At 43.9% G+C, this 27,926-nt stretch overlaps 2 protein-coding genes across 10 annotated transcripts in view; both read right to left on the bottom strand.

Annotated features, from left to right (window-relative positions):
* Positions 1–27,396, bottom strand: part of TLE1 (TLE family member 1, transcriptional corepressor) — an 80,517-nt gene extending 53,121 nt beyond the window's left edge. For 3 of the 9 annotated variants that reach the window (XM_036893483.2, XM_036893482.2, XM_036893491.2), the window contains exons 1-5: positions 26,104–27,395; positions 25,253–25,353; positions 23,744–23,807; positions 23,587–23,631; positions 310–372 (exon numbers count right to left, since the gene is read on the bottom strand). In XM_036893483.2, coding sequence (XP_036749378.1) covers positions 310–372; positions 23,587–23,631; positions 23,744–23,807; positions 25,253–25,353; positions 26,104–26,127 — 297 coding nt within the window. In that variant the 5' untranslated portion in view covers positions 26,128–27,395. Of the gene's footprint in view, positions 1–309; positions 373–23,586; positions 23,632–23,743; positions 23,808–25,252; positions 25,354–26,103 lie in introns of all 9 variants that reach the window. The other 6 variants (XM_036893481.2, XM_036893485.2, XM_057498556.1 and 3 more) reach the window with 3 other exon arrangements.
* Positions 26,190–27,533, bottom strand: LOC130683124 (basic salivary proline-rich protein 4-like). Its single transcript, XM_057499401.1, has 4 exons — positions 27,417–27,533; positions 27,170–27,370; positions 26,761–27,055; positions 26,190–26,704 (listed from the first exon to the last, which is right to left on the bottom strand). Exons 1-4 carry the CDS (start codon positions 27,531–27,533, stop codon positions 26,190–26,192), a joined length of 1,128 nt encoding a protein of 375 aa, XP_057355384.1.
* Between the last annotated feature and the right edge of the window lie 393 nt (positions 27,534–27,926).

The following is a 27,926-nucleotide window of genomic DNA, read 5'->3' as shown; positions in this document are numbered from 1 at the left end:
TAAAGGACACTTAAGCCATCAGTAGCTGTCAAGCTTACACTACTCCTCAAAGAAAAGAAAAGCTCTATGTATGATAGTCATTTTGCAGTTTACCACAGAAAAAATTAATTTGAGGTTGAGCTATTGTCACCACTTCCACGGTGTGCCCTCCGATCTGTTAGAGGGAATAGCAGGGGGTTTACACACTTCAGCTGTAACAGATGTTCTTCACACTTGTTCCTTGTGATAAAATTAACATCTTAAAACTAGCTAATTTGCAAACAGAGAAGCAACATAATTGCACTTTAACAGCTGAACAGTTTTACTTACTTCCTGAGACAGAAATGGGATGACTTGGGCACAAATTGTATTCAATCTCTTTGCGATTTCAGTCTGTAAAGACAAAGCCATATAAATGTTTAGTATATTTCATAATCAGTTCAGAAAAATGAAACTTCATACCCAATACTTTAGACCTCCGCTACACCTCACACTCGAGGCCATATAAAATTGTTTTCCCAGCCTCTGTAACCCTTCATACCCAATACTTTAGACCTCTGCTATACCTCACTCTTGAGGCCATAAAATTGCTAACTTGAGATAAATAGGTATCAATCCCACTTGCAAAGTAAGACTAACCGCACGCTTTATTGGTCATTTAAATGAGAGATAATGGGTAGTAACTGAATCGGAAAAACTCTATGGTTTAAGGCTATATGACTATTTAACTTGACGACTGCAAACCCCGTCATCTGCTTATTCAATCATGGTGTACTGTGGCACACCTATGTAGTCAGAACATACGGGCACCAGAAACCAGCAGAGCAGGAGCACCAGCAAAGACGAGGTCTAGAAAGAGAGATAGGAGCCCCAGGACACCTTTCCCACTGGCCCCAACTCCTGCACAAGTGGAACAGGACTGCATTTTAATAAATCAAAATTTCAAACAGGCCAGAAAACTCCTAAAACAGAACTCAAGTCCCGAATGAGTCAAAGTGAGATGTTCTGGGTATTTGTGAAGTTTCACAATTTGGCATCAAGTGCAAAGACCTCACTTACAGAGCCCACAGTTCAGGTGAACATAAAGTGTGTCTTGAGTGTCTATGGCATGGGCTGTTCTAAGGAAAGCAGGTTAAATCCCTGCTTAGCTCCCTCCAGAGTCACAGCAGTCCCTCTGCTGCAGGGGACAAACTGGCCAAGGGAGGGAGGAAGGACAACTCTGCTTGAGGCCAAGGGCACAATCCACCTGGCCGCCCCACCTCCAGCACCCCACAACAGTGCAAAGCTGCTCTGCCTTCCTCTCAAGAACCAGTTCTGCTTTAAAAAATAAAAATAAAAAGTCACTGAAAAGAGTGCCAGCATTGACCTTATTTACTTCATTGTGTCACTGCTTACTAAATGCCACCTCTGAGTAAGGCAATGAAAATGATCACCAGAAGAATATTATGAAGCACCCAGCCCGTGCCCTTGGGAAACAGAAAACGGAATGAGATGAAGTAGAAACCTCAGGAGCAGTGTAATCAGGTACATAAAAAAGAGTCGCTTTTTATCCTCTACAATGATTCTAATTAAATGAGCAACACAGCTTTGGGTTTTATGGGATTGGATTTAGGCCAACCCAACTCAATTCTCCCTGACCACCAAGGAGGTAGGGTTACAGACCAACCCTTAGAAGAAATGTACTGGAAGGGGAAATGACTGGTATGGAGAGCAAACCCACGACCTTGCTTTGACCAGTGGGGCGAACAGGTCTATGCAAATAGGGTGCAGCTGTACAAGGTGCAAAAAACAGAACTCAGCCCCACCCAGTCCACCTGATCACAGCCACCCACTCAAGCAAACTCAAGGTCATGGCACTCCTAGAAAGTATGAGCAGGCTTCCCCATTCTTTCCAACAGAGTTCTGCATTATATATTTGGGTATATATAAAGGAGTAGGGTTGCCTCTTAGTCTCTTAGATCCTTGCTCCCCATTCCCTATGTACCACCTTTCCCCTTCTCCAAAATTCACACATAAGATTTTCTAATTATAAAAATGATACATGCTCTTACGATTAGCACACATAATGAGCGGTGAGGGGAACACGGGAAAGGCAGTATATACAGAGAAGATAAGTAATGATTCTATAGCATCTTTCTAGGCTGATGGACAGTGACTGTAATGGGGTATGTGGGGGGGACTTGATAATAGGGGCAGTCTAGTAACCATAATGTTGTTCAAGTAATTGTACATTAATGATATAAAAAAAAATTACGTGCTCACTTTGAGCACGCATGGTATTATTTATGGAAATATAAAAGAAAGTTAAAATAACCCTAAGTCTATCATCCAGGAATGACCACAGCAACATTTTGGTGATTTTACAAACAAGCATCAGTCCAGGTCTCATTATTAATATGTGCACAGCCCAGCATGTAGAGATACACTTTTAAACCAAGGGGTCCCATTATATACACTGCTTTTCTTTCATATACACTGAAAAATGTGTCATGGCACCCTCCCACTCAATAATACAGATATGAATAAGGATATCACCAATAAATTCCATTACACATGCACACTGGTATTTAACCACTTCAGATTTCAGTGGGTATTTATGTTTCATCTAATTTTCCATAATTACAAATGCTGTGTCAAATAACCCTCTACAGAGACCTCTAAAAGGAATCCCTAGAAGGGAAACAGCTAGGCCAAAGCGTATGCATATTTTAAACTGTAATGCATGCTGATAAACTGCCCAGAAGAGAAGCCACCAATTTATAGTGCTACCAGTCTATAAGGGCACTTGCTCTCCTACCCAGTGTCAATATTGGGTTTTGTTGACCTTTTTTTAGTCTTTATCCATCTAACAAATTAAAAATGACCTCATTTTTATTTGCATTACTTGGATTCTTCCTGAAGTTAAACATCTTTTCATATATTTATTGGCTCATTGTATTTTTTCCTTTGGTATTTCTGCAGCAGCATCTTTTTGTAGTCATTCTTTCCATATGACAAATATTGACTCTTTCCCGTAGTTTTTCCAGCTTGCCACATGTCTCTCAACCTTGCTTACTACGGGTTTTTTTGCTACACATATAAGTTTCATGTGCTCACACTAAAGAATATTCTATAACACAGAAGCCATTCTTAATTTTCTTCCAGTGCTGGTATGGCTGTCCTTTCCATACTTACTTTACCTAGATGGAATTTATTTAGGTTGAAAAAGAAAAGATAATGTTCTCTTTAATAATAACAATTACATGTATTATTACATAGAGTGGCTTCAAGGTAAAGCTGAGCTGAACTATCAGGGGACAGTTAAGACCCACTCTGAATGGAATGAACTCATAAACATTTAATAATATCACGGTTACTATAAGCAAAATAAAAGAAGTACAGAATAAAGCATAGCCGATATAAATTGGGTTAGAGCAGGTAAGATTGAAACAGGAGGAAGATAAGGTTAAAGACCAAAACTCAAACTGATGAAGAAACAGCAAAAGTTATACCGTTTGTCCTGGGAATTCTAAATAAACAGTTCTGGAGAAGAAACGCAAGAACACCACAGTGGAATCTTATCCCAGCTACCTCCTCCGTCTGTCAGGTCCAGTCTCTAAGTCCTAATCTTAAACTATCCTCTGGACAAGTGGGCATCATCTTGCGCCACGGTGCCTAAATTCAAGTCTCATCTCCAGTTTACCTTGAAATTCTCCTAGCTGCCCTAGCTTCTCTGTAACAAGCACCTACATCCTGGCAGCATGAGGATACAATCTGTTTCTGATAGTGCTTTCTGAGTTCTAAAAACACTGCCTCCACCAGGGAAGGTTTCATAAACATCTTCCTCAGCCATTAAAATAGTCTGGATGGCAGCATACAGACCGAGAGCAATTCTTTGGTATCATCTCTTGCTTCAGTGTAAGGGTATTCTGGTTAAGACCTTTAACTTAGCACATTAACTAGCAGTGTTTTCCACCTGTGCTTCTATTCCTGACCACAGTTTGCAAGCAGGTTAAACTGGCTATTTGAACCTGTTTAAGCAGGTATTTTAAAAGTTCTGTAACCTTTCCAACTATCTTCTACCTCTTTCAAAGGCTAGACAACTCCAATTAAAAAAAAAATGCAGGATAACTATATTTTCCACTTACAGAAATCATTTTCCTGCTCAAAGTTTTAGATGTATTCAATACCTGATACCAGTTATAACATTTACAAATAAACTTTCTCCATGTATGTGTTTCTGACCCCATGTAAGACAACAACATTAAGTCAGTGTTCAAGGGCTATCCCCAAACCAATTTGCATGGAACCTTCATGCCCACAAACTTAATCCTGGGTAAGGGCCCCAGCATCTCACTTCACAGACAGCCACTAACGACTGAGGCAGTAGGAAGCAGAAGTTCAAATTATCTGTCCAGAACCATCTTGTATTCTCCTAGTCAATGCCAACAGTCCACACTGACTTGCTTATGATAACAGACTTGGTCCTCACAATCCAAAAATGTGGGTTTGCATCTCAGCAAATGCACAGGAGGCTGTCCTTAGTTAAGTCACTTTACTCACTGGGCCCAGGTCTCTTGTCTCCAATTTCAGCTTCATCAAAAGCAAGTCAACTAATTCAAACTACAGCTAGACTATTACTGAGTGTGGTGCTCTTAGATCTACTTTCGAGGCCTACTCCACCACTCAGAAGCTGCCTTTCCCTGGTAACACCACCGAGTAAACTCTTCTCTAGGCCCCTCAAGACCCTCATAGCATTCATTGCCACTTGGTAAACTAAGCCTGTATGTTCAAAATCATGTCTTTCATAAACAGCTTATGACATGAAAGTCATCTCAACACACCAAGATGGGAAGCAGGAGAACAAGACTGCTACTAAGTCCCTGGATACAGTGCCTCTCCATGCCTCCCCCACTAAAACCGACCACAGGGGCACATTCAATACATGTACAAAAGGACTGCCCCGTCCATGTACCCTAAACTCAATGACCAAGATGCAACCAGATAAATCATTCCTGGCCGTGTATTAGAATAAGGCACTGTTTACAGTAAGAAAGCCTATCTTAGCAGGTGTAAGATTCAAGTACATGTTTATTTCCACTGAGTTAATTACGGTCAAAGACATCAAAGACCAGCAATAAACTAAACCCTGGTGTATTCTGCAGGGCTCTTAAACTGAAGAAATAATCCTCTGGACAACTGAACTTTTGTTTTAGGGTTTTCTAATTGCTAAAAGCTTGGTTCTCCTCTTTATATTCCTTCCGACTTGTCTAATTAGTAGACTGAGGAGCCCAGTGTCTGCCCACCTTTCCACTCCACACAGAGTATATATACTGAGTGTTGTCTGAAGCACCAAACAGGGCGAGGACTGCTTAAGAGTAATTGCCATGGTTCTCAAAGCAATCCAATGGCACCCTGCCCAAAATCAGTTTAGGGAGGAGAATACTCCACCTCCATTAAATTGCAAATTGATGCATCATAAAAAATGCTGCTTATGCTGAGGGCTGGCAAACTAATCTTCTGATTTCTTTGAACCAAGCAGGAAGCCAAGAGAAAAACACAGAGGACTGTTGGAAAGAGTGTCTGGCAACAGATAAACGGGCAAGAACATGAAAACAAAGCACACAAGGGGAATTAAACACATCATCTCTAATCCCGTCTGAGCAGAAGTTTCTGAGTCTGTGAAATGACAGCCTTAAATACAGAAAAATTGTTTAATCTCACCAACAACCAAATAATTGCAAAGTTTGTTGTCAGCAAGGTGGGTCATTCTGTACCAGTTAAGTTAGTTTATTAAAAAATCAAATTAATAAAATCCAACAATGAGTCCTCTGGGAAACTGAACAATCATACATTACTGATGACAGAGTAAATTGGTACAGTCATCTTGGAAAGCAACCAGGCAATGTGTTTTAAGAGCATGAAATTATTCAAACCCTTTGGTAAGGCTTCCCACAGCTAAGAATTTATCCTAAGGAAATAGTTCAAATGAAAAGTATTCCATGCATGAAGCTATTCACTGAAGCACTAGTTTCAAAGCAGAAGAGAAAAAAACAGGTAAAGATATAACAGCAGTTCAACACACCACAACCATCTGAAGAGTTTTTTGAAAACTTACCATTTGCCTTGCAGATAAATCAGTTGTCTAATACTAGGAAAACAGTTTAAATACACTACATAAACCCAAAGGCAGGCAAGTCATCACTAAAGTCATAATTATGATAATGATGCTTAAATGGCCAACACATTTACTAGATGAAGCAGGAAGGGAAGAATAAAGATATGGTGCTAGTGTGCCTTTTAAAAAAAAACAAACATGCATGTGGCCAAGCACTGTGATTTGACACCCAAAATAAAAACAGTGATTATCCTGGGGTGGCAGGGTTACTACTGGTAACTCCTTTTCCCCTCCTGTGAGTTACCTCTAGAAAACAGCCCTTGACTTATTACTTAAATATATTATTACATAGCAAAGGGAGAAAAGGGAAGTCAGGCCCACAGGAGGACAGTGGCACTGGGTCACAACGAAGCTGGCAAACCCTTAAACCCTTTGGGTGCCTGGCTCTCTGACATTGCTAGTATCACATGGAAAAACCAATGCCAAAAAGAAATGATTTGCCCATGATCATAAAGCAAGATGAGAAGCCACATTCTCTGCCCAGCCCTCTCTCCAGGAAGTGAAAGTGGGAAATTGGGACATACTCAAAACCAGAAACAAAGCCAGTAAACTCAGCCTTGTTTGCAGAGCAGTACAGCCTGGAAAGGACGACGCAGCCTTAAATAAACAGAGTAGCAGCCCCACTACACTTTGGTCCTCCCCTTCAAGGGCAGAGTAGAGCATCAGCCCCCAAATCTGGCCCACAGGGAAAGCAAAAACCACAAACACACTTCCACAAAGACTACATTTTGTGAAGATGACAACTGATAAACTTAAGGAAAAGTCAGGATGTTAAAATAAAAACTGCACACCCAAAATGGTGCATGCAAGACACTGCCCACACTCTCTTGTAGGACCAGGAAAACTTGTTGGGAGATGTTCAGAACGTCGGCTCTTCACCAGGCTACCTCCACTAAGTAAAGTACACTCATGAAAAAGTAATTTCACCTTAAGTTGTAATGCATTAGCATAGCTTCCTGTTTAAAAGATGTGATTATGTCAATAACCACATTTTGAAGTAATACAAATGAAAAGGATTTGGGGTCTCTTTAAACTGAGGCTAAAGTGGTTTAGGAGGTTATCAGTCGTTTTCAAACTTTAGAGTGCATCGGGGTCACCTGAAAAGCTTGTTCAGATAGGGCCTCCTCCCAATTTCTGAGTCAGGAGGCCTGGGGCCCAGGCATCTGCATTTCTGACAAGTTCCCAGGTGATGTGGCTACTGGGCCAGACTTGGAGAATCAGTGTCACTACTAACCAGCACAGCAGCTGCTGCATCTATGCTCTACACACACCTGGTCTCTAACCTTCCGTCCATAGACCTGCAATGCACTGAAAGGTGGGGGTAATTTGCCCAGGGTCAGAAATGGGTGGGGGATGGGGGGAGTGTAGGCCTGCCTCTCTTCAAAGCCTCACTCTGATGCTATGGCTGCCTTCTCCACGCAATTCTACAAAAAGAGACCAAGGCAAGAACACCCTCCGGGGGTGCAGAACACATTTGCCTACTGTGGAAAACCTCAAACAATATCCATTTAAATGATTCCACCCATGGCAATATAATCTTGCCCCTCTTAAACCCTATGATTAAAACAAAACAGAGAGTACCAGATGACAGAGACCCTTTAGTGGCTCAATTAATCAGAACAGAAGTCACCAATTACTGGCAGATAATAACTTCTATGTTCCATCCCCCCCATCACTTGGCAGCTCTGGCAGCATCCTAAATCTGAGCCCTTTCCAACTGGGTCCAGACTATCCTTTCAAGGGCCAGCTCTCACATTTGCAGCTTCTCTGGAAACAGGGAGGGGTTAAAAGGAAGGGGGGAAAAAGCCTGCTGGAGGCTGCTGGGGCGGAGATAGCAACACTAATTGCTCCCATTCTCTGGCTCCTAGAGAGGCAGATTGTAGGGGCCTGCATCTCCAGAGAAAGCTCTTGTATCTTCAAGACAGCTCTCAGCAGAGTAACTCAAGTGCCCTTAATTGTTTATGTTCTTAATGCAGAGCCTCTTGAATGCATTCATTTTTAATAGCAGGCTTGAGTGTGGGGCCCATCAAAGAATGACAAAGCAACTCTATTCATTGGTTCTTGGTCCTGCAATGATGGTCTTTTGATTTATTTGCAAATGACAAGCTTGGCGGGCTTCACTTGGGGGCTGCCCTCATTTTTTTTTTTAATTCAGTTGCATTTTCCAAGATGAAGTTGAGTCTGCAACGCTGTGTATTTGTGTAAAATTTTCCCCCTTCAGTTCCTTCTAATTAATGACTTAAATGTTTTGACCCAACTGTTGCCAAGCAGAGCATTTGGGCTTTAATTTGTCATTTTGGTAAAGATGCATCTTTGACAAAAGCATCGCAGCTGTTTCAGTGCCGAAACAGCACATTTCCATTATTCAGAAACCCTTGTTACAGAGTTCAGAAAGTGTTGTTCACATGAAATCAGACTGACTTGTCCCACGGTGGAAAAAGACAGCTTTTGGTGGCCTTAAAGGAAACACACTGTTACATCACAGAAGGTTTTCAAGAAACAAACTGTAGGATGAATCACAGAACACTACCATGAAATCATCACCTATTGTTCTCCGAATGGAAAGGGAACAACAAGCCTCTCCTGGAATACACCCCGAGCAAGCCTACACCTTTTACCCTCTTCACAGGTCTTAGTCACTAGGGAGGCTCAAGAGAAATTAGATAATATCATACAAAAGCAGGATTAGTGGGAGGAAAAGCCGGCTACTTCATCATGGTATGGAAGCCAAAATTCCAATTATGAAAATAAAATATGCCTATGCAAAGACAAAGGCTTGCACAGGAATATGCAAATATCAAGTTACCTCTGAAACGGGGTGCCCTGCCAGTGGGTTTCGACTCAGGGTAAGTTCATGCTTGATTCGGTGAGACCAAAAAATAACGATGGAACATTCTTGGGGTGAAAGGGTTTATACCCAACTTAATTCCCATGGTGGCAGGTCAATCACTAGAATCCCATCCATCTCAGAGCGAGTCTGCATGCAGCACTCGGTCTCTGCCTCTGGGCCACTGCCACTCCCCTGCCCCTGTGGCAGCCGTCTCAGTCTCTGCCCTTGGCGCTGCCTCCACTACAATCTATGCTCTCCAGCAGCCCAGTGCCCTGGGCAAAGCTCTTTACATAGAGTCATTAATAACATACTGCCCACACATGTGCAGTGGGCAAGCTGACAAGGGTCAGGTGAGAATCCTGGCCACAGGAACTTTCATTTTTCCTCTACACGGGGTTTATGAGAATGTTCTTCTCTCAAAATTTGTTAACATTATTTTCCTCACAACAAAACTTACAACACTTCTTTTTTATTACAGCTACCTTTTAGGCCTGTGTAACCTGTGATTGGTACTAAGTGCCAATCGTCTACAATCCCGATCTTCACGTCTTCCACCAAGTCAAAGCAAAATCACCAGGGCACACTACTACAGAGCATTCTTTATCACTAGCATTTCCCATTGCTCTCTGTTTGGAGATCAGTAAATAAGCAGTTTGGTGTGAGTATTTCCCTAACAGGTTGGAATCTTCAGCCAACCCAGAGATCATAGAAGAATTTCCTTCCTGAAATGACCATGAGCCAGTGGTTCCCTAATTTTAAAAGCATGCTACAGCTGAGTGATCCAAACACACACAAATGATGACTGCTCTTCTTCTAAAGCAACTTCTTAGGGAAAGCTCCTCCAGCAGAAGGCCCATGCCACCAAGGCCATGTGGCTGGCAGTGAAATGGCAGCAGCATGGCCATAAGACAAGTTAGATTGACGTATGCAAGGGCAGGGCCCCAGGGCAAACCCATCAGGAGCCCCTAACTGATCTGTCAGGGAACCCCACCCCTGTGCTTTACCCACAAGGTGAAGCTACTGGAGAGGTAGTGCTTCACAAGGACAGACAAGGTTCCGGGCCTTCCCAGATGGAACCTGGAATTCTCATTTCAATGAACATCATGTGCCTGGAAACCCGCAAAGCTTCAGAATGCCATTCACTCTCAGATTGGCCAGACAGATTTTAAGGGACAGGGCTCGAGAACAAAGTGGGAGTCTGCCTCTGCCTCTGCCTCTGAACAGTACACCACTGAATCCAGCAGGTGCTGGAGCACCGCAGATGGGAGCCAGCGAGGCAAAAAAAGACCTTGCACACAGTGAAGTCAGCAGTCGAGAAAAAAACATCTTCTCAGTAGCATCTCAGGTCATGATTAATACGAAATCTGGGATGCTGGTGAATTCTCAAAGCACACCCTTTTGGAAAAAACCTTTAAATATTCAGGAGATGGAAAGCACAGGATCCTAAATAACAGACTCTAGAATATTAAAGACTCACAGGAAATATTTAACTCAGCTATGCATATGAAAGAAAACAGGAATATCATTTTAAATATAAATTAAAAACAAAATCAAAACCTGATTATCACATCACAATACAACATACAGAGAAACCCTAAGAGAAAAATAATCACCATTTCTTCAATCAAGCTTCTTTCAGAGGGGAAAAAAAATGTGCACTGTATGAGAGGTAATTTACCCAGGTTACGTGGACTGACCAAAAGCATACCTAATTAAAAGTATGTCAAAGTGATGCCTAGGATCTCTTATTCTCAGTCATGTCACCTTGTAATGTAATTTTTAAAAGATACACTATTACAATGTTACTGTGTCATGTGGCACTGCTGGGGAGGCATTAAACAAGAAGGGAGAAAAATTGAGGGACAATAAAGTAAAAACAATTTGTCAGCCAGGAGCCACCACAAGTTACCACTCCAATAACTCACCAGTTATTTTACAAGTGAACAAATCAATTTATGTGCTCTTGTGTGTTTTTAGAAAGCATCCTAAATATTCTTCCATTAATTATGTGGGTTCAGGACATGTCAGTTCTTGTTTCCCAGAACACCAGGAACCCAACTTCACCCCGTATTCAGTTGCACGGGTCTGCACTCGCATGGTTCCCACAGGGCTGGGCTGGCTCAATAATGCTGAGCTCCTTCTGGAAGAACAGAATAGACTTCCTGCCATTTGGACTGTGAAACACAGTCATCCACCAGGGAATAAAGGTCACTGTTGCACTTTTGGTCATTACTGAATCATTTGAGATGATCTGTGGTGAGGATGAGAGGAAAATCGAAGGCTGTGAGAACACTGCAAATGGCCTGACCTCAGACCAATTTTCATCTCCATCTGTCTAACAGACATGTGGATAAAAAGCCCTCCCTCCTTCTGGGCCACTCGGCTGTTTTCAAATCTGCGGCACAAGCCAAGAACCAGTTAAACAATACATTAATAAGGGGAAATAACCTTCTAAGCCCCAGACTGACGTTTACTCAGGTTTTAGGTCATCAGCTAAAGTTTGGAACACAATTTTTCAGTCTGCAAGCAGTACTGCAAAGTAGACATTTTAACAAACACAGAGAATCATCTACAGAGCAGGGGCATGTGCCAAAATCTTCTTATTTGTACATGCAAATATATGCATACTTACGACTCCACCCCACCAAAAGACAGCCACAGGATTTCTATTACGTCTGCTAACACACACAAAGGGGAACGGCAGTTTCAAAAACTATGTTGCTGTGAAGTAAATCTTTTTTTTCAAGTGTCCAATTAGTGCTGCTTAATCATTATTAAGGCATTTCCATCTTTAAATATAAAATATTCCTGAGCACCCAGAGCTTATTTATTTATTATTTAAGCCATGGAATAAATGTTAATATCCAGACTTTATATTAACACTACTGGTTTGGCCGAGCTACTATTTTAAGGTTACGTTGTGCCGTATATAAGTTTAGGCCCCCACAGTATATCAATGTCAAACAACATCGTGTCAAGCTAGGATTCAATTCAGGTAAGTGCCACTGCCAAATTTTCTTGTTCCCAGACGGGCTTTAAGATTATTTTATTGCTTAAAATTTAATTTGTTCCAACTTGTGTCTCCATGACAACGTTGGCTAACCCTGCAAATCATTTGGGTAATTGGATATCTTATCTTTCTATTGCTCTCAAATCGAATGATTCTGCTAGAATTGTAACAGCCAATCAAATTTACAGTCCTCCTGAGTAATAGACTTGGGAAAGTAGCCACATTCATCTCCTCTTTACAGCCATATTAACCAGTATGCGACAAACAGTAGAATCTGGTCTTCCAACTATTCTCCGAATTATAAATGGTGTCAATATCAATATTCTCACAGTGCAAAGCCTACTTAAAATCCCCTTCCCTTTCATACTGTTTTAATTTAAGGAGCAACAAATGGTACTCATTCCATATAAACCCTGAGCAATTTCAGTACGTCCAGGGAAACTGACAAGAATAATTCCACAATCTAATCAGAAAAAAAAAAAATATACAAGTCACAGCTTTTTGGGGGTATTTCACCTTGTGATAAAATAATGACCAAAAGCGTGGCTGCCTAAGATCATAGTAGCACACTGGCATTGACTTGTCTGACCTCTTCAGGTGGGTACACCAAAGTTGATGGGATTACTCAAGAAGTAAGAATGAATGCAGATTTAACAACCGGAGTTCAAAAACCTCTGTACCCTGAAGAGAAATCTGTGACAGCTCCTTAAGCTTCATTTAATTCACAAATATCATAGCACAGAGGAGAGTCAATTATGGAATACAGTTTTCTTGTAAGATTCAAAGTCAGCAGTTCCCTTTTAAGTTAGTGGTATGATTCTGGCCACTGGTCAGCTAAGAAGTACAGAAGTTGGATACATTTCAGTGGTCCAATTCCAATCTTTTCAGTAGCTGTGCAAGAAGATTGGCTTTGCAGGAGCTCACAGCCCAGGCACTGCAGAAGAGCTAGGCAGCTTACAAATGGAAAAGGTTCCGGAACTCAGGCCAACTGGCAGGCTGAAGGTGCTGTCGAGAAGCCTGTGCTTTCCCTACAGATACTGAAGGGCTTCAGGACGGCTTCTCAAGCTAAATACAGACAGCAACGTGGAGCTTCTCAGCACACCCATGTCAGCAAGTGGTGGAGCTCTAAGGCAAGTGCGGGGAGCAGGTACTGCATAATTTGTCTGAGCAGTGCCCTCCTCTACTCCTCTATCCCAAATACTTACAAAGACACCCAAGAAGGTTCAATAACACTGTGCTTGGCACTTAGTCAATAGCCTAAACTTACAGTATGTCTAATCCCAGTGGCCCTGTTTTTCCCTTTTTTTTTCTGCTTCCTCAAATATGAGCGCATAAGCAGCAGCCGTGCATGTGACAGTCCACAAAAATCTCAAGCCCACATAGTAAATGGAGATAATATAAGAACAGAATTATCCACTCAAACTTTTGCATAGCACTTAACACGTTTTCACAGCCAGAAGGAAACTTTATGTATGTTATCTATACCTCAAGGCTGGCCACTTTTTCTTTCTCTAACACCAAGCAACAACTTGACCTTGTAATTTGCACCCCCTCTTTCTTTTTCAGGATGACAAGTGTCTTTTCAAATTAAGAGCTAGATTTTCCCTGCTATATTAAAAAGAAAAAAACCAATCGTATCTTCTTTCATTCTTTATTCTAGCTAAACTCACTCCAAAAAAATGAACCAAATACTTTTTGTTGTTCATCCATCCCGTTAAATGAAAAAAAAAAAAAAAACACACACACACCTCTATTTTCACTGGTACTGATATTAACTATGTAAGGCTACTGCCTTCCAAGGACACATTTTGCTGTTTGGCCTAAATAAAGCAGTCTGATTCCTCTAGATGCTTTAGACAACAGAGACTGCCAATAAGGGATTTAAAAAAAAGTTTCTTTTTGAGCCTAACCATAATTGGTTCTGATCTTAGAAGGGAACAAATAAAAAACCTGGTAACTAAGGGGCAATAATAAGGAAAAGAGAGTAATTCAGATGTAAGAAGGAAGGAAGCTGGGCTTGGAAAAACAAGATGGGAGCATGGCCTAGAATTACAACGGTTTTAAAGAGATCAATAACAGATTTAGCTAACAGATTTCAAAACAGCTATTCTTCAGAATTCCTGAGTGCCAGGCACCAAAGTAACTGCTTCTGCACACAGAAACTCGCTAAATCCTGGTAACAACCTGATGTTGGGAAAGGTGCTACTGTCATCCCCTAACCTTACTAGGTCTGTTTTCTCTTTTGTAAGGAGGAATAATTAATATCCACACAAAGGGAGGCTGGAAGGACTCAGAGAGCAAATCCAGCACAATTCTGAGGGCATGAGGGGCACAATGGAGGGGGACTATGACCACTCACCCTAAGGTCCCAAAGCTCACTCTACAATAAAACAACCAAGAGGCTGACTTCTGAAAGCCAAAGGGCCAAAAAAGGTAACCGTCTGAGAGCTGGGCACCTGCAGCGGCAGACCGCATAGGGGACCGGCTGCCCTCGCTCCACCCCAGTGTCCCCCTACCCTTTCATTTTCACCATACCAGACCAAGACGCAGATCAAGGTTAAGACCCCCTTTCCTAAACCCAAAGCGACCTTTTTATTTTCACTCACTAATCCACAGAAGCCTTTCAAATGGCACAAATAAAGGTGGCTGCATTTTGTTTCTCTAAATCAATTTTCTCCCTAGCCATCAACTAGATGTTCCTGCACAAAGAAAGAACAGCCCTTCCCTTCTAATTCAAAAATCCATACTGCCATTGCCCTTGCAAACTGCTAAACAAGCAGTATCGGCAAGTCACTTGTGTTCTGTAATATATTTACTGCAAATCCCAATGGCTGGCCTCCTAATGCAGTTTTCTATTGTGTCTGTGCGTGTCAATACACTGGCTGGTCAACTAACTTGTAAGAGGCTCTGACCAGCTGTTTGCTCAAGGCATCAAGAGGGCTCCCAGGAGAGACAAAGGCTGTGTCTCCGGGAGGCCCCAGGCTTGGAGGGCCTCCTCCACACACAAGGGTCTTCAAAGAGGTTTTGTTTTCTGGTACTTCACACCCCTGTACCACGCACCCACGGCCAGGGAGCCCAACTTAAATTCACACACAGTTCCCATACAGAGTTCAAAATCGGCTGTTTTGCACAATTAATTTTTCTGGTGTCCTACCTAGCAACATGAAAGCTACTTCCCCCAAGGACTGCATCTGAAAGGTGCATTACAAAGGTCCAAAGGATAGGAGGGCTTGGGCAGGGGAGCCTGGCCTTTCAGTTTCAATACTATCTCTGCATTCAGGTGACAGCTGAAAGAAGACAGCGCCCCAACACCATAAAATGGTGGATTACCTTTTACACCCATGCCGAAAACACAAAGGGGAAGTCTAGGAGGAAAAGATTAGAAAATGGTACACACACATGTGAAGGCAGAATTCTTAAAATGTATTTGGAGAAAATCCCCCCTTCGTGGATCAGTCTAAGATGGGGTTGAGAGGTAAAGAAATGTCTGGCCTTCTAACACACCCTTCCAAGTTTTCCAGAATTATGTATGTATGTATCTATTGGAGGAAGAGAGTCAAAGTTCCACGTAAGATATGCGGCAGGCAGATATCACAATGTTAATTTATAGACTCCTGGTATTACACAGGTAGATATATACGGTTTTTCACTGTATTTCTTTATCCTTTTCTGTGTATTTGAAATTGTTCATAATAAAATGGTTGTGGCCAGGGGGCGGGGAAGGGATGTTGGACTATGTAAAGATATAAGTAAATAAGCAATGGGTATAATCATTATTAGTAACAAAGGAGGCAATTAAGTCAAGTTGAATGTCTTGGGAGAAGCTTGTAATGCAGTTTACCCATAGCTCTGTTAGTGGCTGTAGTCATCCTTAGGAGACAGGCAGTGGTTCAGGGGCAGTGATGTGTGCACAGCCTCAGTTTGCACAGAAACCAACCCAGGCCTCTGTTCTCTTTTTCAGCACAAACCCTAATATATTACTATAATTAAACTCCCCGTTAAGGAGCCTTAGTGGATATTCTGACTGTAAATCACTTTTCCAAAAGAAAGACAAAAACTGAGCAAAAGTGGTTAGATGAGATTATTAGAACTGAACTGAAGTCCTATAAACACCAAGTGAAACCAAACAGATCTCATTCTTCATTTTAGCTAAGGAGCCATGCTGCTGATCTGAATTCAAGTTTTTAATCTGGATTCCACAGACTTGCTGAAGGATCTTAAGATGTTCACAAACAGCCAAAACTGCTAGACAGAGCTTTTTTGTGTATAAAAATGAACAATTTTTTTTTTCTTTTTGCCAGACAGCTTTCACCTGATTTACATCCAGAATCCAGGTTCCAGGTTCAGTGTCCAAAAGGGCTGTAACTATTACTCTACTATGTAAGCAGCTTATTAAACCCTACTTCACAAGCACTGCTCAACCGAATTCACTGAGAAGGGCAGATGTAAGTCTCAAACTCTACAAGCAGACTGCAACCCCGCTGGAGTAACAAAAGAGGCACATGAAAAACATTACTAAGAAAATCAGAACAAAAGTAAGAGGTGTGACAGCCTCCTTTTGCAGCTGTCACAAAGGCCTTGGAAGTACACAGGCAGTGTTGTTATTTGAACTGGACCTTGAAGGATACTGGACCTTGAAGCAAGGCCATGTGATGGTTGACAAAAAGGCCTGGAATCTTTATAAAGAAAACAGAAAAACACAAAACATACTTTAGGCACAAAGAGGAGGCCCACTTGGCTGGATTAAAGGACATGGAGGGAAAAAGAAGGTGGCCAAGTAAGGCTGGCAACAGCAAACATGAAGGCTGTGAGTGATGGGCAATGAGGCAATTACTGAGGAGTCGGGTGGGGTATGATGTCAAAATTAGGAAGAACAGATGTACCAAGGAGGCCAAAAGATCCAAGTCCCAGAGGTGTTTTGCATTCACTATCTTAAAGATGCCGCTCCCTCTTTCCAGGGCTAGAGTTCCAAGATGTTTGTGATGAAGGCTAGTGGCCTCTCCCTAGGGGCCACACAGGTCAGGCCAACAGGGTGCACTAAGAATAAGAATGTAAGAACTTGTATTTTAACCTCTCTGTTTAAAATTTTCATTTATTATGACTGAATACAATATAGTATATATTTACATAACTAGTAACTTACAAGTAAACAAGTCTGGTGATGTTTTCAAACCTTTTACTGTCAGCTTGCACAAAATGCCAGACTAATAATCTAGTCCCATCAGTAACAGCATTACTATTAAATTCAGTCCAGTACTGCATGTATTTCAGTGGTTCAAATGATTGCATGAGCTACACATGCAAGTCTAAATGCATGCACCTACATTTTCAAAAAAACTGATTCCTCTTCAAGTGTATAATGAATAACCAACAAACATCTCTTCATGCACTGGAAATTGTACATACAGCCTACCCCTTTCAGGGAACACAGTGATGTATACACCCACCACACTTCACAGCAATTTTCCTCTATTTGACAGATCAATTCAATGGACAGAACTCTCAAAATTTCTATTTTCCTCCCACTTTTTCTCCTTATACCCCAAACGACCTGCAACCTACTTTTTTTCAGCTAACATATTTTGCAATCAAGGAATGACTAAGTAGCACACACTACTACTAGAAAAACCAAAAAACTGTGTTTGTTATACCTAGTATGAGAACGTGTTAGGAAAAGGGGTAAACAGTGTGTTCACAGTTATGATTTTAGATTGCTTCAAAGCAGACAAATATAATTAAACTTAGTAATTATTAAAAATTGCAATGTAAAGTAATAAAATACAGATCTCTGCAAAATCACAGGTTATTTGATAAAACTGCCTGTCAACCTTTCTGGCAGTTTCATAAAACTCATGGTGAATGGTGGTCTACAAACAAAGCAATTTTGTAAACGTTTTGCAAACAGTTTTAGAAACCATCTCTTGCTAAGTCAAGTGAATAACAATGCACAATTATTTTAAATCATGTTAAAATTTCAGTGTAAATTTTTTTCATTTTTCAGATCAAACCATGCTTCAGGAAAAAAAAACTTTAAGAAGAGTTCCCCCAAACCTGAGTGCCCACATCTACACCTACCTGCACACACATACACATAACACACAAGCTCGATTTAAACACTGAACCATATTCATGAGACAACCTTATGGCACATTTCTTACTACAGAATTCACCGAGACCATTATTTGGGACTATTTTACATCTATAAATACCTGATCTCAAATAAGCCAACCGACAAAAACAGCTGCCTTCAATGAAATTTTAGAAACTATTATACCAAACATTCTGCATTAAAGCTACTAGTTCTGAGAATTTTAATGTGTAAGAATCTGAAGCAACAGAAACAACAGGGATAGAAGGGAAACTGAGGCCATCAAAGCCTTAATGAAAACCCAGTCAGTGTCTTTTAAGTTTCTTCCCAACTTAATCCACTTGTGGAGACCAGGAGTTTAATAACAGAAGAACAAACACTCAGATCTATGGAAACTTAAAAGATTCCATGAGTCAGTGACTGAACATATCTTGTGTGAATAAACCACACAAGCTGATTTATTTAAATATTTGCTGAAGAACAGATTTTCCTCCTGTGTTTCTTAATCAACGCTATCTGGAGGAATACCTTAAGCCCTCTGGCCAGACTCTTCACAATACTGATACCCACAGGGTGTTGGTTTCCAGCACTGGCCTGGGTGCAGCCTGGAGGGCTGTAAGGTGACATCCTCTCCTAAGGTGAGCCATACTTTAGAACCTGCCTAGTCTAACCCCTCATTTTACATAGGAAAACCAAACCCAGCAACTTGTTAATGACTCGCCCAGCCACTAATGGACATCCCTAAATAAGTGACCTCAATGAACTGTAGTTAACCAAGGCAACTCCCACAGCTCAGAGCAGCTCAGAGCCGGCCACTCCACTTCTCCTGAGTCTGGAGAGGCAGGACAAAGGTGAGGAGGAGGCCGTCAAATCCGGCACTCGCCTCCCTCACCTCACCAGATTTCCAGCTCCATCAGATCCTATTATTACACAAAATTTCAATTCTGTGCTCCTTGTGGAGTCTTTAGCATTGATTTTGAATTTTACAAATACTGTTCATTTTCTCAAAGATTAAGTTTTCTGCTGCCTCACTAAACTTCTGAGCCTGAGGCCAGGGCCTCACGGCCTCATCCTACTCCAGGCCCTGGGGAGAAACCAGAAACTAGCCCAAGGGGTGAAGGGGTCAGGGAGAAGGCAGAGAACAGGGAGGCACTGCTCTACTTGCCAATAAAAAACAAATGCTAATCTTGCACCTCAGAATCTGAGCTCTAAATACATGGGGAGCTTTATCTCTTTTAACTTCTGCTTGCAAAGGACAGGCCTGGCTAATGAAATGAAGTCGGGGGACCACTCCAATCTTGATGACAGCTGCCCTCTTTGTATTACAAGGTTATTAACACCTGGTGGAGCTTAACTCCAAGTGCCTATAAGCCAGCTATTCATTTCCTGTTCTGAGACTCAGACTTAGGGAAAACAGCCTCAAGGTGAGTCACTGTATACAGAGAACACATTATGATTAAAAAATGTGAAGACAGGTAAAACTTGCAGATAAATAGTAAGAGTCACATCTAAGGAATTAACCCACAGGTGAATGCCTAACAGTTCCACCTAAGCACTTCTAAAACACTAGTCGAGAACAATTTATCTTTTAAGAGAAACTTTAAAGCACACATCAAAACTGGGAAAGCAGTTTCACCCCAAAATTTACATGGTCTGAGACACTGGGCTTGCTGAAACATTGCATGGAGCTTGGTATGTCAAGCTCTCGTCTGGTTTGTACTCTTCTCCTCTCCTTCCCACCCCACAACTGGGATGGCAGAATACATCTTCCCTTCCAGAGCTAGTCCTTTCATCTATTTTTAAATTCTTCACTGCCCGGGAGGGCCCCAAGTTCTCACTCTGCCTGCTCTTCAGAATATAAGCACAGAGAGACAAAGTATTGCATGGCCGGGTCTCAACCATGAGTCCTAACAACATGTTTCAAATTTTCTGCTCTTCCATGTATTTTAACCTGTGAACAGTTTGCTCACTTGGTTACAACATCCTATCCAGTCACGGTGTGGCCCCTACAGACCAGAGAGTACCACTCATTTTCATCACTTTTAGACCAGGAGCCTAGCCCTGATATATAAATCATGAAGTTGTTTAGCCTACAGAGTGAGAACAGGAGAGACACCCAGCTAGGCAGACTTGGCTCACTGCACACAGGCCAGCCCACGGATGAGTCCACCGACAGCCTGATCCTCCAAGGGCAGGGTGAGTACAGGAAAGCACTGAATTGGGGTTCTGGTGACCCAAACACAAGCTTCAACAGACACTTAGCCTTGACAAATCCTCGATGGAAATGTGCCCACAGGTGCAGGCTGAGCAAAATAACCTACCCAATCTATTTCACAGGATGAGGCAAATCACTTTTGAAAACTGTTAAGTGCTATACAAATTCATGCCACTAAAGACAATATGCGGCTTGAGTTCATCAGCAATGCTGAAAAGATACACAAGTGACATAGATAAGGCTTATGTATGTATTTACAGTGCATCTTATTCCCTAAAATATCAAGGAATACCATGTCACATGACAGGGAAAAAAAAGCTTTAAAGATCAGACTGCCACACACACTCAGCACAGCACTCCAAACAACCAGACTCATATTAACCTATTTTTTTAAAGCATCCAAACACTGGTGGTGTCAGAAATTGTCTGTTTTTCATGAGATCTCCTCTCTTGTACAGCAGTATCTGGAGTTTATGATCAGACAGAGATGGACAAGCAAAGATCTATAAATGGCTGGAAGGAAAAAAAAAACTGTCTTAATGCTACAATAAAGACTTAAGCATCCATTACGATCCATACTCCGCTGACTTCTCCATAACCAGCCACAAATGGGACCAGAGAAAGTAAAGCGAAGGCTTATCAGGAAGTGTTGACACAACATAAACACTGACCGCAGGCACCAAACCAAGTAAGGAAACCACAATGATACCATTCTGGATTTGAACGCACTTCCACTTTAAAACTTTCAGACGGAAAAGCCGGCGCTGAGATTTGACACTGAAATCTCTAGAACTCCCTCCTTTGACAAACCCGCTGAAAGGCTGGGAGGGAGAGCAGTCATCACACTGGAGACAACTCTTAACATTAAAGCTCTCTCCTCGGAAAGTTGTCCCATCACTGCATTTTTTTCAGTAACAAAGATGTTGTCAGAAATGACAATTTTTCGAGTCCCCTGATGATGCCTTGCTAGCATTTGGTTATAAGCCATAAAGCAGGACTAATTTCAGCCTGTCAGGAGTCTCACTAATGCCCAGTTTCCCCCTAGAGAGAATTCCTGTCAAATCTAATGAGAGCTCCAAAGGCCCTCTCTACAATATAATGAGCACTTAGGCCATGCTGGTGATCAGGCGGCAAAAAGCATCAATTTGAGCCTGGCTACACCCTAGGGGCCAGACGTCACCAGTTTTAATAAGAATTATGATTACTAGCTGCACCAAATGCCTCCTCAGAACTTATTATTAATGTGTGACATTCAGAAGGATGTTTTTCAAATGTAAGGCCACTTTAAACTGAATTACAGCACTGCTTTGCACACCACTCTGGTTAAGGGTCTGTCAGCATTTACAACATAAACTAAATTTCAGGGGGCTTAATGCCCTACAATGAAGAACATGGCATCTCTCAGCTTTTCACATTTTTCAAATTACCGAGCCAATTATACACAACATATTATTAATGCATATTGGCTCACGGATGGACAATATATACCCACATATGCCCCAATGGAGTACAGAAACTCATTAGAAAACTGTTTTCACACCATGGGGATCCTGACCCTCTTCACCCCCTTACTTCTTTTCCTACACAATAAAAAAGAGGTCACTCCACCACATAATCTACAGAAACTCAGAAGACGTACACACCTCCATTAGTTCCCCCAATAAATCCTGCACTGGCATACAACAACATAGAGGTGGTGTTCCTGCTAAGAGTCAGTGAGGCTATTAAGTCATTGGAGTTTTTGAATTTAAGCAAAAGTTCAGTCTTCTCTTACTCTCCTAGAATATTTGTTAGCACAAAATGTGCTTTTAGGGTAACTTAAAAAAGAAAAAACACATGCAAGTAGCGAGTAAGAACTCCTTCACCAAGTTTACTTGCATAATTCATTTAAATGACCATAGATTTTCTAGCCCAGTTATTATTAACAATTGCCTCAATCAGGTAACCAGCTATTTAACACACTAAAAACAAAGGCAGAAACTCAACATAAACCAGACTTGCAACTTTGCAAATCAGAATCACATCAGCATTTTTAAAGGCCCAACCATATTATTAATGAAAAGCCCGGAACTGAACTCACTCTTTCCGAACAGATATAAAGTACATAATGATAACTCACCATTATGAAATCTAATGATAAATTAAAAATCAAAGAGTGTGGACTTACAAAAACAGAATTCAACTCTGAAACACACTTGCTTAATGAAAGTCTTTGAATATAAGGAAGATCTGAAGGCTGAACTAATCAATTTATCCACTGTGCCCCAACCGGTCAGCCATGCTCTTTAATTTAATGAAACAAGGGTTTGAGATGAAATAGCACATATACATCAAGTAAGAATTGTATTGTTGCACTTTGAAATGTGTCCAACTGTGCAACTTCATCTGATGATAATTTTTTAAGAGGCAATCGATTCTAAGACTTATCGTACCAGTGTCTTGATGAAAAAGTGACTGTCAGCATATCTCCAGAATACTTACACCCTGCCATTAATGCTTTCTTTGGCAGACAATGACTACTCAATCGAGGGTCCTTTGGGCTGAGCAATCACTTAGCTTTTCTTCTCTTATGAGGTCCTTAGTGCCTTGTTCCAGCTCAATACTCTTTTTATACACCATTATAGTAGCCATAAGTGTGAATTTTATGGGAACTTGCAAACTCATAGTCATAGCTAGAGCTTTCCAGTCACTAATCTTCTCATGCTTTTAAAACCACTAGGACTGAATAAACTCCCAACATATGCTGTGGCCATAAAATAATGCTTTTTTCACCTACAAACCTGCATCAACTGAGAAATTTTTCAAGAAGTTGTTTGCTAATAAAGCCATTCATCCCGAGTGTCGCTCTATGCAGCCCGAAAGCATAAAGAAAATGCCACAGTTAGTGACATACTTTAACCTGATTTAAAAACTCCCAAATACCCATCTTTCCCCACTAGGCCCATACTTCTTTCCAAATCAGCACAAAAACATTAGCTATTCTGAACTTCAGAACTCTATGGGATACCCAGAACTTTCAAGAGAAGACTAAATCTGGCCAGGTAGGAAAGTCAACTCAGAGACTCATTTTCTACTGGCCTATAAACAGGATAGTATACACTTCCGAAGCACCTCTCACCTAGTCATTTAAACATTCTAGGATTGTCAAGAGGCAATCCTTGGGCAGAATACTACTGCCAATTAGCAGGAAGGGAAAACAAGACAGAAAAATGACATATAAATCCCCCAACTACTGAGGACAAAGCCAGTATTATACAATCATAAAGACTGATTTCTCATTTTAACTTGAGATTTAACTAAAGCTTACCTGTTTATGCATCTCTATGTTTAATCCATATGACATTTCATAATACTGTGAAAAGAAAAAAGAATTAAGCATTTCATTAACTTGTACTTTGTAATGCTAAGAACACGTATTTGCTCATGCTACATGAAAAGGAAAAAAGTGTATCTCCAATACCTACCATCACATAGTGTCTCTGCATTTCTGTCTTTTCACTTGCCAGTTTCTCACATTCCAATTTAAGGCTACAAAAACAAAACAGGCAACTTAATGTAAACATTACATCACTTGTTTTAACATCTGCCTCACGTATTTGCACTTCAAGTAAAAACACAGACCAATTTGGTAAACTAGGTAAACACCCAAATGCTTTGTCCTTGCATTTAACAGGGAAAGGGAATAAGATGAACAAACAGTACAGAGTACCTATTCAGCTACTATTCTTTTCCTTGGTGCATACCTGGTCAAGTGCCAGCAATGAAAACTCTGTCAAAGCCTCTGATCTATCCGGAAGGCTGATTCCTTTATGTAATAATCATCTCTTCACTCCTACTTCCCTGCATCAAAGTTTACTTCTCTGGACTCCACCAAAATCTGGCCTTTGCCCACTCTTCAGTCCCAGACAGAGGCTGTACAATCTCTGCAACTCATATAGTCTCTAGGTTTGAAAACTGTACCTGTAAAGCTATTTCTGCAATTGTTGGTCCTTTTTAAAGCCTTTGGTTTGTAGATCCCTGCCAAAATGACAAGCAGCTCTGCAATGAAGTGGGCTGAAGTCCTCCCTGTGTGGTAAACGGGGTGTGGGCAGCTATGCCTCAAGCTCTAGAGATTACTATCTCCCAGTAGACAAAATGTCAATAATCAGAAATCCTCTGACAAAATATAAATATTCACACTCAAGCATCTGTGTGCTTTTTCTCAAGCATGACAAAAATAAAAACTATGTAAACAAAATAATTACAGTTATTTCTTAGTCCAATCAGCTACAACTTCATAGGAACAAGGAAAGAAACTAGTATTTCTGCAAAGTCCACTATGGATGAACTGGGTGCTTTACAAGTAGTTCTCATTTATAAATTTGTAGGGGTTCTCATCTGATGAAGAGACTAAAAGTGAGATGGTTATAAACGTGACTCCAATCACTTGTCCTACCCAAACAACCCAGAATGACTCCAAAGCAGGTGAGTTTTCCCCAACACATCATGATGACCACCGATCAAGGGCACAGCTAACAGAATCTAGTCTTCCATAATGGGCTTTGCCTCAGACTACCCAATCTTCTAGTATGGCAAACAGGATTTCAACAGCGGCTTTGCCTCCCTGAACCCTCCTCACTCCAGAGCTGGGGCGTGGGGGGGGGGGCATCGGTTGAACCAAGGTTTCAGCTCAGACTGTTGCAAATGAGGCACAAATATCGATGGTTCTCATGCAACTCTTAAAATACACGAAAAAAGGCTCCCTGTAACAGGAAACAGGCAAAAGGGAAACAATGGTAGTAGGAGGAGACTAGAGAAGAGGAGGCCCAAGAAGAGCGAGGAAAGGGGTAACGTAAATGACAGGCCGTTACTGTGACTCCACACGCCACCGCCTGGACGCAAGTACCAAGTACAACCACCGCCGCCACCGGGCTGGGCAACGAGGGGCACGGACTGCCCAGGCTACCACACTCCAGGCGCGACAGGACACGCACCTGTGATACTGCGCCTGCAGGAACTGGAATTCCTCTTTAATCCGGTCCAGGGACTCCGGGATAGTGAACTTGAAGGGCTGGCCTGCAGCCTGATGGGGCGTCTGGGGGCCCCAGAGAGGGGGACCGAGGAACGGGAAAGCGGGCCGATGGACAAGTGGGTGGGACGTAAACAAAAAAATAAAGTTAAAAGTAGCAAAAAACGGAACCCCGAACTCGTTTACGCCACACTTTTGGGGGAGGGAAAAGTGAACCCTCCCCACCCCCCAGATTCTTTAGAGACGCTGAGCCTCTTCCAGCCTCCAAGGGCAGGTCGCGGTACCTGAGCCCGGTCATCCGGCCGGAGGGACCGAGGCTCCCCGGCGGCCGAGATAACCAGGACAGACTGCCGCCGTCGCGGCCGGCCCAACCCCCAAGGGAGCGTAAACGGCCCGAGGGACAGGAGGAGAAAAACAACTCCCTGAGGCTCCGCGTTCCCAGTCGCCGGGGCCACCTCCCGGCGTGCCGGAACGGGGGCCGTATTGACATGTAAATAGGCAAGACGAGAAGCAAAGGGGGGCACCCTACCCGCCTCGCGGAAAGGGGGGATGTAGCTGCGGGAGAGAAACCCCAGCCTCCCCGGGCGCCCATGCCCGCCCAGTCTAGAGGTTAGGTAGGAGGCCCAGAGGAAAGAGGGGAAATTGAGTTTCGGCTCACTCCCCACTCCAGAAAGGAGGGCGCGGGACCTCCCCAGCCTTGCACCCAGAAAGCGAGGGTGTTAGCCAGAATGTAGGGGCCACCCGTCTCCCTACCGCACGGGAAGAGCGCCTCTCCCCGCCTCCGCCCCTCCACCCAACCACCCGGCCGCGCCTCACCGGGTGCCGGCTCTGCGGGAACATCGCTCTGGCGGCGGCCGCGGCTCTGCTCCCGGGCAACTCAATTCTCCGCTCTATTTCCAACTTTAATCCCGCCAAGGAAAATTAAGCCGGGGAACCAAGCAGAAGCCGGGAGCACGGGGGTCGCGCTTGGCGGGGCGCACTGGCCACTCGGCGCCCGGCTGCTCCCGTTCCCGCCGGTGCGGTATCCCGAGCTCAGGGCCACATCGCGGGGCACCCCGGGCCCGGCTGCACCGAGAACCTACGCGACGACGACGGCGCCCGGGAAGAGGGCGTGGGGCTGCGCTCCAACCCGGGGGCCTCGGCCGCCCGGACAGGGAGGCGGGGGCGTGGTGACTCCGGCCGCGCTCCCCTCGGCAAACTGCGAGCGCGGCGCCGGTCCCAGGCAAACAAATCCAGGCGGGCTGGTTTCCTTTGCTCTTCTCCCGGTCCTCCTCCTCTCCGGGTTTTTCCCTGGGCGCCGGCCGCGGACGAGGTGCAGGTGGTATGGAGCCCCTGACTAACCCCGCACACACCTGGCGATCTTCAGGGAGACCCCAGCAGGTCCGTGCAGCGCCTTCGGCCGGGCGCTGGCTGGCACCTGGGAGGCAGTGCGGAGCGAGGTCCGGGACGCGGCGGCGGCTTCACAGCCTCAACCCGAGCAGAAGAGCTCGAGATGACGATCAGGCAGTGAAAGTGCGGAGGGCGCGCCGGGAGGCGGCCTGGCACGCCCCGTGAGACTGGCACTTGGTGTTCTCCGCGGTTGCACAAATTCTCCTGGCCCGACCGGGCTACTCGGCGAACAGTACGGCAGGGACCCGCTGCTCCTGGAGCCCAGGGGGCACCTGGGCGCCGCACCCCGCGCGCACTCTCCCCACACTGCCGACCCAGCCGCTCGGGACCCTTCCTCCAAGCCCTTCTTTCCTCGGCCCTCTTTCTTCCCTTCGTCTGCCTGTCCGCAAAGGGTGTTCCAGCCCGCTGCAAAGTTCTCTCACGACACAGGGGACGACATCCACGAGATGGTGGGGCAAAGAACAGGCGTGCGTTCCGCACTCGGTCTCCCTACGCGGCAGGCAAACTCCGCGGACGAGTCCGGAGTAGTCGCGGCAGTGGTTAAGTCGCCGTGGGCCCGCGGAGGTCTTCGTTTCTGGCGCCGGTTCCACCCGGCCGTGAGCGGGTGGGGGTGGCGCAGTCGACTGCCTCGGGGATACGGGGCACCGGGTACCCGCCGCCGCCGCTGCTCCCGCAGCCACCGCCGCCCGCGCCTCTCGCGCCGGTTACATTAACACGCGGTTTCACACTCCGGAGCTAACCAGCACCGGCCCCGCCCAGCCCTGCGCGGGCGGGGGGCGCGAGCGCGAAGCCGGCGGGGTACGTAGGCCCGGCCCGTTGCGGGGGGGGGGTGGTGGACGCTGGAGGGCTAGTGTCATCCAATTGCGTGCGCCGCGCCCAACGTGGGGTGATTACGCAGCGCCACCCGGAGCCAGTAGCAGCGAGGCACTGGACGTGCCGTCCTCCCCCTTCTCTCCCACCACACTCGCTTCCATCTCCGCTGTCTCCCCCGTCTTCCTCGTCTCCTCTCCCACTCCTCCTTCCCTTCACCCCTCCTCCGCCAGCCGCATCCACCCGGCTTGGTGAGGAACTGTACCAGGAGGAGCCGCGGGACGCCGAAACCAGCCAATGAGAAGCGTCGAGAAGCGGAGACCGGCACTGTGGATGGGAAGGTCGGTGGTAAGGAGAGCGGCGGGGCCGGGCTGTCAATCAAAGTAACGTGGGGCTCGGCGGGGGAGCGCGCGAGCGCGAGCGCGCGCGGGCAGGAGGGA

The sequence above is a fragment of the Manis pentadactyla genome, chromosome 3, assembly GCF_030020395.1.
Source record: "Manis pentadactyla isolate mManPen7 chromosome 3, mManPen7.hap1, whole genome shotgun sequence".
Taxonomy (NCBI): domain Eukaryota; kingdom Metazoa; phylum Chordata; class Mammalia; order Pholidota; family Manidae; genus Manis; species Manis pentadactyla.
This window is presented reverse-complemented; position numbering and strand designations above follow the sequence as displayed.

Bases quoted from the DNA above. Each gene is read 5' to 3' on its own strand.
- LOC130683124 (XM_057499401.1), bottom strand. From the start codon at position 27,533: ATGACACTAGCCCTCCAGCGTCCACCACCCCCCCCCCGCAACGGGCCG. The intron at 27,371-27,416 runs GTTAGCTCCGGA...AACCGGCGCGAG, and splicing joins GCTGGGCGGGGCCGGTGCTG to AGGCGCGGGCGGCGGTGGCT. The intron at 26,705-26,760 runs GTTGAGGCTGTG...ACTGCCTCCCAG, and splicing joins TCTCGAGCTCTTCTGCTCGG to GTGCCAGCCAGCGCCCGGCC.